At 34.6% G+C, this 12081-nt stretch overlaps 1 protein-coding gene across 2 annotated transcripts in view; it reads left to right on the top strand.

The window, feature by feature from the left end:
• SLC4A7 (solute carrier family 4 member 7) overlaps positions 1 to 12081 on the top strand; it is an 83953-nt gene that overhangs the window by 58888 nt on the left and 12984 nt on the right. For both annotated transcript variants that reach the window (XM_081106183.1, XM_081106184.1), the window contains 6 exons: positions 1989 to 2163; positions 5716 to 5849; positions 7011 to 7256; positions 9581 to 9686; positions 10372 to 10533; positions 10863 to 10976. In XM_081106183.1, the coding sequence (XP_080962309.1) occupies positions 1989 to 2163; positions 5716 to 5849; positions 7011 to 7256; positions 9581 to 9686; positions 10372 to 10533; positions 10863 to 10976 (937 nt within the window). The remainder of the gene's footprint in view (positions 1 to 1988; positions 2164 to 5715; positions 5850 to 7010; positions 7257 to 9580; positions 9687 to 10371; positions 10534 to 10862; positions 10977 to 12081) is intronic.

Genomic DNA, 12081 nt, shown 5'->3' with positions numbered 1-12081 from the left:
TAATTTATAATGAAAATATGCACCATGTTAAGTATGTTGTACAGTTATATAGTAGGTTAATTTACAAAAAGTTTTTTAAAGAAAGTGTGGAGTTCTATTATAATTCTCCTTATGAAATTAGAGAATTATGGAAACAGAAAGGAATTATAACCAAATTTTTTTTGTGTGTGTGCATAGACTTAATTCTCTTAAAAGGGCATTATATCATACGATAATGTAAAATTAGACAAGTATAATTAATCCATGGTATTGATCTCTGGAAACCTAGTTAGAAAAATTGTTGAAGTTCATTTTTAGGGAATAAATATATTGCCAGGTGTAAACATTGCCTTAAAATATTTTGTAGAAGTAGAGAAATGTTGTTTTACTTTTTATGTAGAAAAGCATGGGATATTGATAACCTTTTGTTCACTGGTGGTCTCTGTAGAAGTAAATATTGAATCTTGAATATTTATTTAAAAAGCAGGATATCTTATACACTATTAGGGATAGTAATGACATGCTTAAATAATACTACATAGAAAAAAAATAACATGGTATACTAAATATAAACTTTAGAGAAGCTTAAACTCACAATTAATCCATTGACTAATATATTAGTCTCTGTGAATATAATAGGGTATAAGATTGTCCCCATGCAAGAGGTGTTGGTCCGATACTAGCTATTGTTATTATTATTTCCTTAGACTTCAAATTCAGATAGGATTGACACCTTAATCAATAAAGAAAAAAAATTGAGATAGGATTAGTCACTGAGAAGTGCTAAGGCCCCCATTGATCTCATGGTCACTCATCTGAAAGCTTTATATAAGCTGTTAAATAATCAATGATTGATTTGATGGTGTGATTTTATTTTTAGATTATCATTGGCACCTTTATTATTGCAAGTTAATTCCTCTTGCTGTCAGATTATCTATAGGGTAACTTCTTCCACTTGTCAGTGTGCGTTTAGGATCTATTTCACTATTAACTTAAAAAAAAAAAAGCTAGAAAGGTAAAGCTTGAAACATCCAAAGCATTTGAAAGCATAAGATTAATTTTTTTGGAGTGTTTTTACAGTAGGGATTTGAATGGTTATATATATTTTGAGTCACAAAACGTTTTTGAATTATCGATTTGTCGCAAGTATTTATTGAATATTTACTATGTCACAGGCAGTGTTCTTAGACACAAGATGATGACACTGAATAAGAAAAAGTCTGCTCCTCACAGAGCTTATATTTTAGTGGAATGCTTTCAAGTTAACTGTATCCAAAAGTTTGACTTAAAAAAAACCTCACACATTGAAATGACACACACAGCTTTGATGTGCAAATATAGATTTTTATATTTATTAAAACTTGCTAGTAATATGTGCACTAGTTTGACTACAAATAAAGTAAATTGCATACACTGAAGTACTTTTTAGGCTCTTTTCCTGGACCAGAAATATTTATACTATTAAAGTGCGAATTTAAAAAGTAATTGAAATTATTTAATTTACAACTGAGTGGATCTATGCACAGCATACTCTATTTATATTAAAGGGTATTTTGGGGGCTTATAATTTATGTTATAATTGCCTTCCTGCTATTTCTGACACTTGCCTTTAAGATTTATAGTGTAGATAATAATTATTAGAATTGTTTATGCATATTTTCATGAATGGGTGGTTAGGTTTTATTTACTTGTATTGTACATTTTCTTGCCCATTTGTGTCTGAAATTACATTTACTCATATAAAATCATTTGCCTGCAGTTTTTTCAGTATGTAGTCCATGAAATATAGATGTTTATGTCTCTTAACTTAATGAGATCGACCTTTCCTCTACCAGTGGGTTAGATTAAATGAGTATATCTTCTGTAATTTATACCATGATTTAAATAGGATATTAATTTTTGTTGACAAAACACTAGACACCAGCAGTTTTATGTAGCCCATAGTTTTAGATTGCAATAGCTAGAATCCTCTAGTGTACAGTTTGACGAGTTTCATCTCACCTATTTAGGCTTTTTGGTGGTTTGATACTTGACATCAAAAGGAAAGCACCTTTTTTCTTGAGTGACTTCAAGGATGCATTAAGTCTGCAGTGCCTGGCCTCGATTCTTTTCCTATACTGTGCCTGTATGTCTCCTGTAATCACTTTTGGAGGGCTGCTTGGAGAAGCTACAGAAGGCAGAATAGTGAGTACAAAGATTGGTAGCGGCCAGGCTCTTAGCTCTTCAGAGGCAAGTGTCTGTGTGCATTTGTCTCACTATTCCTACTTTTATCCGAAGAGTCTACCCACAGCATGATTAACCTGTCCAAAAGCAGACTTCCCCCAAAGGTAATTGCTATGGAAAACATGGGGAAGCCATATGAACAGGAGAAGATGCACAGTTGAGGTAAAAAATAAAAATAAAATTAAAAGAAGATGAAAAAGAAGAAGAAAAGTTTATCCTGGCCTGTTGGATGAATGGTTTTATAAATTGAGTAAAAGGCTTTGTTGTCTGTCTGGGGGAGAAGGGTCTGGTGGGGGGAGTCTGCTTGAACTGAGTCCGGGTTGGGTTGTGGGTGGAGGATTTTACCACTGGGGCTACGTCACATCCTGTAAGGCATCATAGGATTAGGTACAGCCATGTGAGTGATATTTACTCATCAGCCCTGGCGGGTAGGCCCGGACTAGACTGTTTGGAAGAAGAGAACATAATTGTGGACAAATGATGGATTTTTGAAGTGGTGCTTGCTTTAATTTTGCTGTTAACTAAATTTGTGTGAAAGTAGTCAAAGCTTGTCATTGGAAAGTATAACTGAAACCTGCATCTGTAATTTGACATGACTGAAATGAAAGTTTTTATGCTTTTTGTTCTTGACTAAAATGAAAAGTTTTTATGTTTTTCTTTCGTTTTTGTTTTGATCTTGGTAATATTGTATTAGGGGCTGTGGGAGTATAACTGAATAGTGCTTTGTAAAACCTTGAAGACAAGTTTTTGTTTATATATATTTTAATGGCTTTTAAATGAGATGATTTGTAATTCTTAAGTGTATTTTATTTAATTATATTTACTCTTGGGGAGAAAATTGACTTTATTTTTTATTTTTTTATAAATAAAAGGTTAAGAAATAGTCAAAGCTAAGTAGTGATATTTTTTAATTAAAGTATTTCATGAGTTGAACAGGAGATAAAACTGACAATTGAAATTTCCTTTTAGCTCAGTTTATTTTCAGTTACTTAGATAATATTCCCTTACTCTGTAATCACTGTATTAAAGGCATATAATTTTTTGTAAGTTGCTTCATGTGCCAACATGAATTGTACATGTAACTCTGCTGGTCCCCATGGAATTGTGTCTCATCTGTTTCCACCATGGAAATACTGCTTTGCTCTTGGACTGTGAATGTCTCTCTCTGCCTACGCATCTCATCCTGCCATCTAATGGCACGTGCTTGTGATAGTGCGTTAGGCACTGGAGGAATATAGACGAGTGTTACACGAGCATGCATCTTCTGCCCTAAGGGGGAAAAAGACTAGATAGTACATTACCATGTCCTGGGTGCTGGGCCATGCAGGAGTCAGATCAAGGAAGAGCCTTGGGAGTTGAAATAATGGAAATGGAGAGCTCAGAGCAGGTTATGGAGGGAGGTGGTTTGGAAATGTGTTTGTTTTTAGATGCTTTATGAGAACTTCAACTATAAAAGGAGACGGTAGGAGGAGGATTCCAGAGTTTGTAGTGATCAGGGAGGAATGAGTAGATTGGGAGCAGTTGAGACAAGTGGGGCTTGAAACTGAGAATAGATGGAGGTAATTTACAGGGAGAGCAGGTGAGGAATGGAGGAGGGATGAGAACAGGAGGAAAATGGCCCAGCATATCAGATACAGGCGCAGTCAAGAGCTCCAGATGAAGTAATTTGCAAAAACCAAAACAGGTTTTTGAAGAGGACAGACTAGAAGGGAGTGTTTAGTGTCACAGCAGTGGGGAGGTGTGTGGGGAACAGAAGGGTAGGGCTATGGGTGGGTAAAACGGAAACTTGTGAATGTGGGGTGAGGATGGCAGGTAGCAGGGCTGTGACTTCTTTAGGGCAAGACCTGGTTCAGTTTGGGCATGAGCATAGAAATAGTTTTAAAAATAGATCTGGGTAAAGGACCTGGTAAATGTGGCAATAAGGGGTTGGACGTGGTGAAAGGAAGGTCTTCATGTTGCTGCTTTGCTTTTTCAATACCATGTTGGGAAGGACACTGTAATTTTGTGCCTATCTGTCCCTGTTAGCATTTCTTTATTTGCCATCTCTTTGCTTTTCTTCTCAAATTCTTTTTCTATTTCTAGATACCATTTAATATGTAAATATACATATTCTATTTTAACTAAGGATTTTATAATGGCTTAGCAGTGTCTTCTAGGAAAAACTGCATCTGTGGGCAAGAAAAATTCATTTTATACAATTAACAACTAGATTCCTAATATGAATACTTTTAAATTTTGCCAAAAGTCAAGTTTGTTTTTCTACTAAGAGTTAAATAATACTTGTACCGCATATTATTATTTTGTGATTTTAATTTTGGAAGGTGCTGTTTATTGCTGGCAATGAGAAGTGCTACCATTTGTTAAGTACATTCTGCAATGCTAGATGCTAGGCTTGCTAGGTTTTTCCCAAAGTTCTCCTGGCTAAAATCACCCCCCTATTCAAAAACGAGAGAAGTTGGGCTCAAAAAGTTTTAGGTGTGTCCATGGCTTACCACCTAGTAGAAACCAGTCCTTAACGCTTCAAATCTGGTTCTCAAGCCCTGCTCTTGGCCTGATGTCATGCTGTCTCCAGTTCCTAGGGGGTTGTTTCTCACAAACTTCTTTTCCTTGTCTTTACTTACCAATGATGGGCGTTTCCTTTCTTGATAGTGCACTCCAGTCCATCTTGATCTTTGTGAATGGTAAACTATCCTTTTCCTTCTGATCCCTACCGTTTGTCTAGTGGCCTAGCCTAACTCCCTTACTACTTAATAATGTAAAGGTAGAATGTAATGTTGGTAGTGGTCTAAAATTGGCTACTAGTTTTGATATAAAATTTCTCTGAGTCTTTTCATTTTCTCATTTTATCTTCTGTTACCAAACTTTAATAATAGTAAGATATTTTCTCACTTATGATTGCTGTCAGTTTTATAAAGAGATTTTCCCATCTGTTTTATTTATGTTAAGCATTTCATTTTTGATATCTGTTGTCTAAGCCTATCATATTAGATTAATTTCTTTAAAATGTGTGAAAATTGATCTTTAGAAGTCAATGGGAAAACAATAGTATCACATGTTAATTTCTTATCTGTTTGAAGGAGTCTTTTTCCTAACAGGATATCGAGTATTTAATGTTTTCTATTTTTAAAATGAACTATTTCAGACATACAAAAATATTCAAAATAACATATATATCTTTGTATTCACCACAGGCTTAAGAATAAGACATCTGTAGATAGAACTGAGAAATGTCTTCCATTTATTCCTCCCTCCTTGACTCTCACAGTTTTGAATTAAAGTTGATCACAAATGTTCACTTTTAATATGCAAAACCAAAGCAATTTTCCCTTTGTATTTAAAATGTATTTTTCATTTTCTGTACTTAAAATACAAATTTGAAATTCAAAGTTGTGTTTGCTTTATATTTTTATTTGATTCATATTTTTTATTTTCTAGATGTCTTATATGTATTATCATATGTTAGAGATATATTTATGATTGTTGCTTTTATTCGTTTCTTTTTTCCTTAAACAGAGTGCAATAGAGTCTCTTTTTGGAGCATCATTAACTGGGATTGCCTATTCGTTGTTTGCTGGGCAACCTCTAACAATATTGGGGAGTACAGGTCCAGTTTTAGTGTTTGAAAAAATTTTATTTAAATTCTGCAGGTACGTAATAATTACCTATTTCTCACATGTGTTTGAGTATGTGTATAATTGTATATTATATTGTTTTTAACTTTAGGTGAAAGTACATTATATATTTAATATAGCTGAAAAAGAAAATCTGATCAATATGTCTGTTTAATATTTTTGTGTTACTGTGTGGTTGACCCTGCTCTGGCCCCTGTCATCATCTCTATCCCTCCCAGTCACTTTGAGTAGAAAATCAGTGGATTTGAGTACTGATAAGCAAATCACTTAAAGGGCAACAAAAATCCTTTGTGCTAGAGAATTTCAACTCAGTAAGAACATGTTAGTCCGAATTGTTTATTAGATGGTATATTGGACTTATAAACGAAGTTTAGGAAGGTGGATCTTGAGGGCTCAAGCTGACTTTATCCCTTGGGCCTATTCCACAGAGGGAATTGGCACAGTTGAGGGAGATACCCATTTTCACTGGCAGGGCTGACAGTGTGGGAACCATTGCCAGTACTGTGTCTGGTAGACTTGGAATTCGATATTGCCAGTCTTGTTCCTTTTGTGAGATAAATGCAACTGAATATTTTAGCCTGGAGCAACCTGATGCTATTAAATATTGGATCCTCTCACTCCGATTCTTTCTTCACTGAACAAACTGATTCTGATCCTGATCTGGCACATGAGATAGACTAATAGAGGATGCAGTTACCTGTAGTAATTTCTCAATTAAATTGAATTAAAAGTTGAAGTCACTTTTTCTGTAGATACTGGTGATAGAGGAGATGGTGGTGGTGATGGTGGGGCAGCAGTGTGATCACCATGTTGACACGAAAGCACCCAGGTCTTCTGAGAGAGTCGTGTTCTGTTGTTCTACAGACAGCTTGTCTGTCGTTGACTCCTCATAACTGACTTCTGAAGTGAGGTCTTTGTTTTTTTGAAATGTTTATTGCCTAGCAGATTGTCACTATAAATCTTTTATGTAAGTAAAATATAACCATTAAGTATGCTAATAAAAAGCTAGTCTTCCTTTGAAGCAGAAAAACACAGCTTCCTTTAGTCATTATTTTGTTGTTCTATGATTTATGACTCTTACGTTGTTTTACTGTTCTTATTGCTTGTGATGACAGTTTTAAGTATAAATACTGTTCCATTAGTGTTGATCGTGTTCACGTTTTTCTTTTTAAACAGAGATTACCAGCTTTCCTATTTGTCTTTAAGAACCAGTATTGGTCTGTGGACTTCTTTCTTGTGCATTGTTTTGGTTGCCACAGATGCAAGCAGCCTTGTGTGTTATATTACTCGATTTACAGAGGAGGCTTTTGCAGCTCTCATTTGCATCATATTCATCTACGAGGCTTTGGAGAAGCTCTTTCATTTAGGAGAAATATATGCATTTAATATGCACAACAATTTAGATGAACTGACCAGCTACTCGTAAGTGTCTCTGATTCCCTCTGATATTAAAGTGCATTTTTTTGCAGAGATGTGTGAGCCTAAGAATGGACGTTTTTTTGTGATGTGATGCTCACTGTATCGAGCTGAAATTACCCAACTAGCCATGTGAAGGTTGACTTGTTACAGATGAGATTTTACCAAAGCACTCAGAGGACATAAATCCAGTTGAACAGATTCACTTTTTTTTTTTTTAAATATATTTTACTGATTTTTCACAGAGAGGAAGGGAGAGAGACAGAGAGTCAGAAACATCAATGAGAGAGAAACATCGACCAGCTGCCTCCTGCACATCTCCTACTGGAGATGTGCCCGCAACCCAGGTACATGCCCTTGACCGGAATCGCACCCGGGACCCTTCAGTCCGCAGGCCGATGCTCTATCCACTGAGCCAAACCAGTTTTGGCAGATTCACTTATTTTTATTCTGTAAATGTGATTCTGCATTTGATGGTCTTACGTGGAGAAATGTAGTTATCAACAAATAAGAAGAACACAACTTCCTTCCTACCTTCCTAAGGCCCAAATCTCTGTACTCTTCTGATTCCTTCTATATGTCTCCTCCATACTCCTTCCCTTGCCTGCCGTGCAAGCTCTGAACTTTGATGGTCAGAGTAGGGAGGGCTATGAAAATTCCTTTAAGACAAGCATGTCAAGCTCAAAGGCTAACTCGGGCCAAATAAACAAGGTTTAAGTTTATGTGGGCCGCAAAAAACAAAAGCTTCCATTTTCATAGAAATGTAGGTTTATTTCAATAGAGACATGCTGAACACAAAGGGTTGAAATAAATGAGTAAGTGTTAACATAAAATAATAGAACATTTTCATAACAATATTTTTTCTTGAACATTAACTTAACAGACATTGAATAACTGCACAAATTAATAAGTGTAACGCAAATAAACCTATTTTTCTTGTTCTCCGAAAGCGAAATATTTCCTGTTGTGCACACCAAACAAGTCAGTCCACGACTAATGATGTGGCAATCGGCTGCTAAAATATTTGCTGCTAGTATTAGTGGAGAGACTGGTGCACCTCTGTATAAGGCACATAAGGGAAATGAATGCAACACGATTATAGTAGTCATTAGCGAACATTGTAGTTCGTTATTGATAATTATGTATAACAGGATATTATAAAAATTAAGTTACGAAATTTTTATTAAAACGTTTCTCACATGCTGCTATACTGGCTGGGCCGCAAAAAATATTCTTTGTGGTCCGCGAGTTTGACATGTTTGCTTTAAGACATTGACCTGTTTGAAAATATTAGGTGACACCTTGATGCCGAATCTATTTTGTGCTATCTTCTTTGCTCTTAAACTATTTAATTTTTTTTTAATGTTATTTTTTTTGTTTCTTTTGCTGCTCCTTTGACCTCTTTGAAGCATGGTTTTTAGAGTGATGCTTCCTTCTGGTTAACTGAGTAATTACCGTGAACTTCATTTGTTCAGCTAACATTCTGTGGGCACGTGCTACGAATGTTGCATCATTTGGGTCATAGTGTTCCTTAACTATTCATATGTATGTAGAAACTGAGGCTCTTGGAGATTAAAATTTGTCTTGGGTCAAACAGCTAGTAAATAAGAGAGCCTGGATTGAATCCAAACTCCAGCCTCTTGCCTCTCAAAGAGCTCATAATTTAATTGGGAATATTCCTGTTTGTTTTCAAGTTTTAAATTCACACTAGCGATTTCTTTGCTTGTGTGTGTGTGTGTGTGTGTGTGTGTGTGTGTGTGTGTGTTTGTGTTTTCTACCATTTCTTTTAGGTGGGTGAGTTAGTTCTGGATATGAACTAAAACTATGATCTTCTAATGACTGTTCTAAGCTTGTCCTGATGGAAAACTGTGTTACTTCTTTAAGAATGAGCCTTAAGATCAATAAAGAAAGAGTAGGTAGGGCTTGCCAGAGTACAAGGAATTAACGGGAGTATAACTTTTATTGGGAATCTATGCGTGATGTGTGTGTGGGGATTAAGTACATGAGATTTAGTGGAGAGTAAACTTGCTAAAAATTTTCTCAGATTTTTAAAGAAATTAGTACCCCCTCCCAAAGAGATAGGTCTAACTAGTTTCATTAAGTAACATCTCACTGTTATTTGTACTAGCATAACTAGTTATGCTTTATTTATGTAAGCCAAACCTCATTCCATTCTATTGTTTCTAATGTGTTTTCATTTTCCTCTTATTCATGCTTTGCAACATGGAAAAATTAGGAAGTCAAAAGCTACCACTTTGTGGTATCAATTTAATAAAATGTAAACATGAAATACAGGATTCTAAAAATTTCACCCTATTCTAATTTCTCAGATGTGTATGTATTGAACCTCCTAATCCTAGCAACGAAACTCTGAAGGTGTGGACGGAAAATAATATAACGGCACATGATATTTCCTGGGGGAATCTCACTGTCTCTGTGAGTATATTATAAACTAAAGGATTTTGCAACTATTAACCTAGTTCTTTAGCTTTTTCTGAGTAGACCTACATTTTCTTGATTGATCTATATATAGTATGTTTTCAAAACATAGTATTAGGTTGACCAAGTAGGAGTTACCACATTTTTATGTATCATGCCCTAAAAAAGTATAGGCTGAAACAAATGAAGTTGGTATAGGAAAGAAAAGACAGACTTCCAAAATACAATTATTTGACTTCCAAAATATAATTATTAAAAAATATGTTAATATACTTTTTTTTTCTAATTCCACTTAGATTCATAAATTCAAAGGAAGTATACACTAGGACTGTGGTTACACATAGAGTTGATAGTTACAACAGCTCATATCCGCTTGTCCTGCCTTCTGATTTTTGGTTCATCTGCTCTATGAACAACTTAGTTAGAAGACCACAAATGTTCTGCTAATGTCCTGAATGTCAAACCATAACATCTCAGAACTCGGAATGTGTCTTAACAGTTGATGGTGTGTTAGTTAAAGTTGAGTTGGAAGTGTTTTTTTCCTTTCTGAATGATATATAAAATTGATGGTGTGTCTTACAATCAGTAGCATCTTAGAGTCTGTGAGATTTATTAATACTTTATTGGATATCTGAGAATCCCCTTTAATCCCTCCTTTTTCTATTTTTTCTCTTTATCCCAGGAATGTAAAACCTTGCACGGTGTATTTGTAGGATCAGCTTGTGGTCATCATGGGCCTTATATTCCAGATGTGCTCTTTTGGTGTGTTATCTTGTTTTTCACAACATTTTTTTTGTCCTCATTCCTCAAACAATTCAAGACCAAGCGCTATTTTCCTACTAAGGTAATTGGGATATAATTTTGGAGTTCTGGTAATATATTGTTTGGGGGTTAGTACTTTTTATCAAATAGTTTGAAAGAAATTATTCATAGTAAAAATGTATATTATGCGTCTGAGCTAGCAGTAGGAAAACAACAGTAGGTTAGTTGTGAAATGTGTTTCCTATCATTTGGGAAAAAATATTAGATATAAATGTATTTCACTGACACATTGTCACTAATTAAACCTCCTTCACACTTTCTAGTGGCATATTTTAATCTGAAAGATATGAATTATTTATAAAGGATACATACTATATCTGTATTTATATTAACATAATTCTTTTAACATAGGTGCGATCGACAATCAGTGACTTCGCTATATTTCTCACAATAGTAATAATGGTCCTAATTGACTACCTTGTAGGAGTTCCTTCTCCTAAACTTCACGTTCCTGAAAAATTCGAGGTAAGGATTAAAATACTTGGCTATTTGTTACTTAGGCATACCATTCTACTTTAAACTGTGTAGGTAGTTATTTTTAAACTGTGCATAGTCTCTCTGAAAAGCTGATCCTTGAAAGGAAACATTTTATTTCCCACATATATAAATAGAATGACCAGATGCAAAGCTGCAAGTGGACCCGTTTAGGAAATAAGCAAGTAGGTAATAAAGCTAGTCCATTCTGGAGAATGAATGAAAATATCCATGGTGGAGAGTTGAGAGACATTAAAAAAATTTGACCTGTTCTCATAGCTGGAGTTCATGATGTTCTTCCCAGGCAAAAGAAACATTCGTTATTCTCTTTTAAAGAACTAAATCAAACTTGAATTTTTGATTAGCAAGGACATTCTTGTTAAATTTCTAGAAGGATAGTGTATCTGACAGGAGAGAATCAAATGTTCTCCCATAAGAAAAAGGACACTCATTGTGAACATCCATGAACCCTTTGTTTTCATTAGCAAACGCTAGTTCTTTTGTGTACAATATACTGTACACAATATAGCACCTAAAAATATTTTCCCGTCCAAGTTAGAGGTGGCAGCTTTTGAATAATTTCTGGAATTTATTCTGAGTCAAGTATTTGTGTTACTGCTTACAGTTACATTTAGCAGATTAGATGACTTCTTTCAGAAGCAGAAGGTTTAAAGGTGATTAGGAATAAGGAATAGAATGAAGATAATTTTAGTCTGTTTTATCTTTCACTGGGATAAAAAGAAATAACATTATTTTTAAAACCAGTGATTTCCAAAGTAGAGTGCATGGGTAGAAAATGATCCACCAAAATTATTTAGAAGTTCAATTTATATCTTTATCTAAAAATAAGAAAAATTAAACCTTATACTATTTACTACATGAATTTTACTCTGTGGATAACCAAACATTAGTAACATAACAGGTAAATGAATATAGAGCCATTGGGTATATATGCTCACTTTCATTTATAAAAACTTTTTATATGTTTGCTGCTAAGTGTGTATAATTTAAAAAGTTTGGAGACCTTTGCTTAAAAGCATAGATTTTGAGCCACTAAAGATTTTAGGTCAGGAAGAGATGGCTACATGAAAGTCAT

The sequence above is a fragment of the Myotis nattereri genome (assembly GCF_964212035.1).
Source record: "Myotis nattereri genome assembly, chromosome: 14".
In the NCBI taxonomy this organism is placed as follows: Eukaryota; Metazoa; Chordata; class Mammalia; order Chiroptera; family Vespertilionidae; genus Myotis; species Myotis nattereri.
This window is presented reverse-complemented; position numbering and strand designations above follow the sequence as displayed.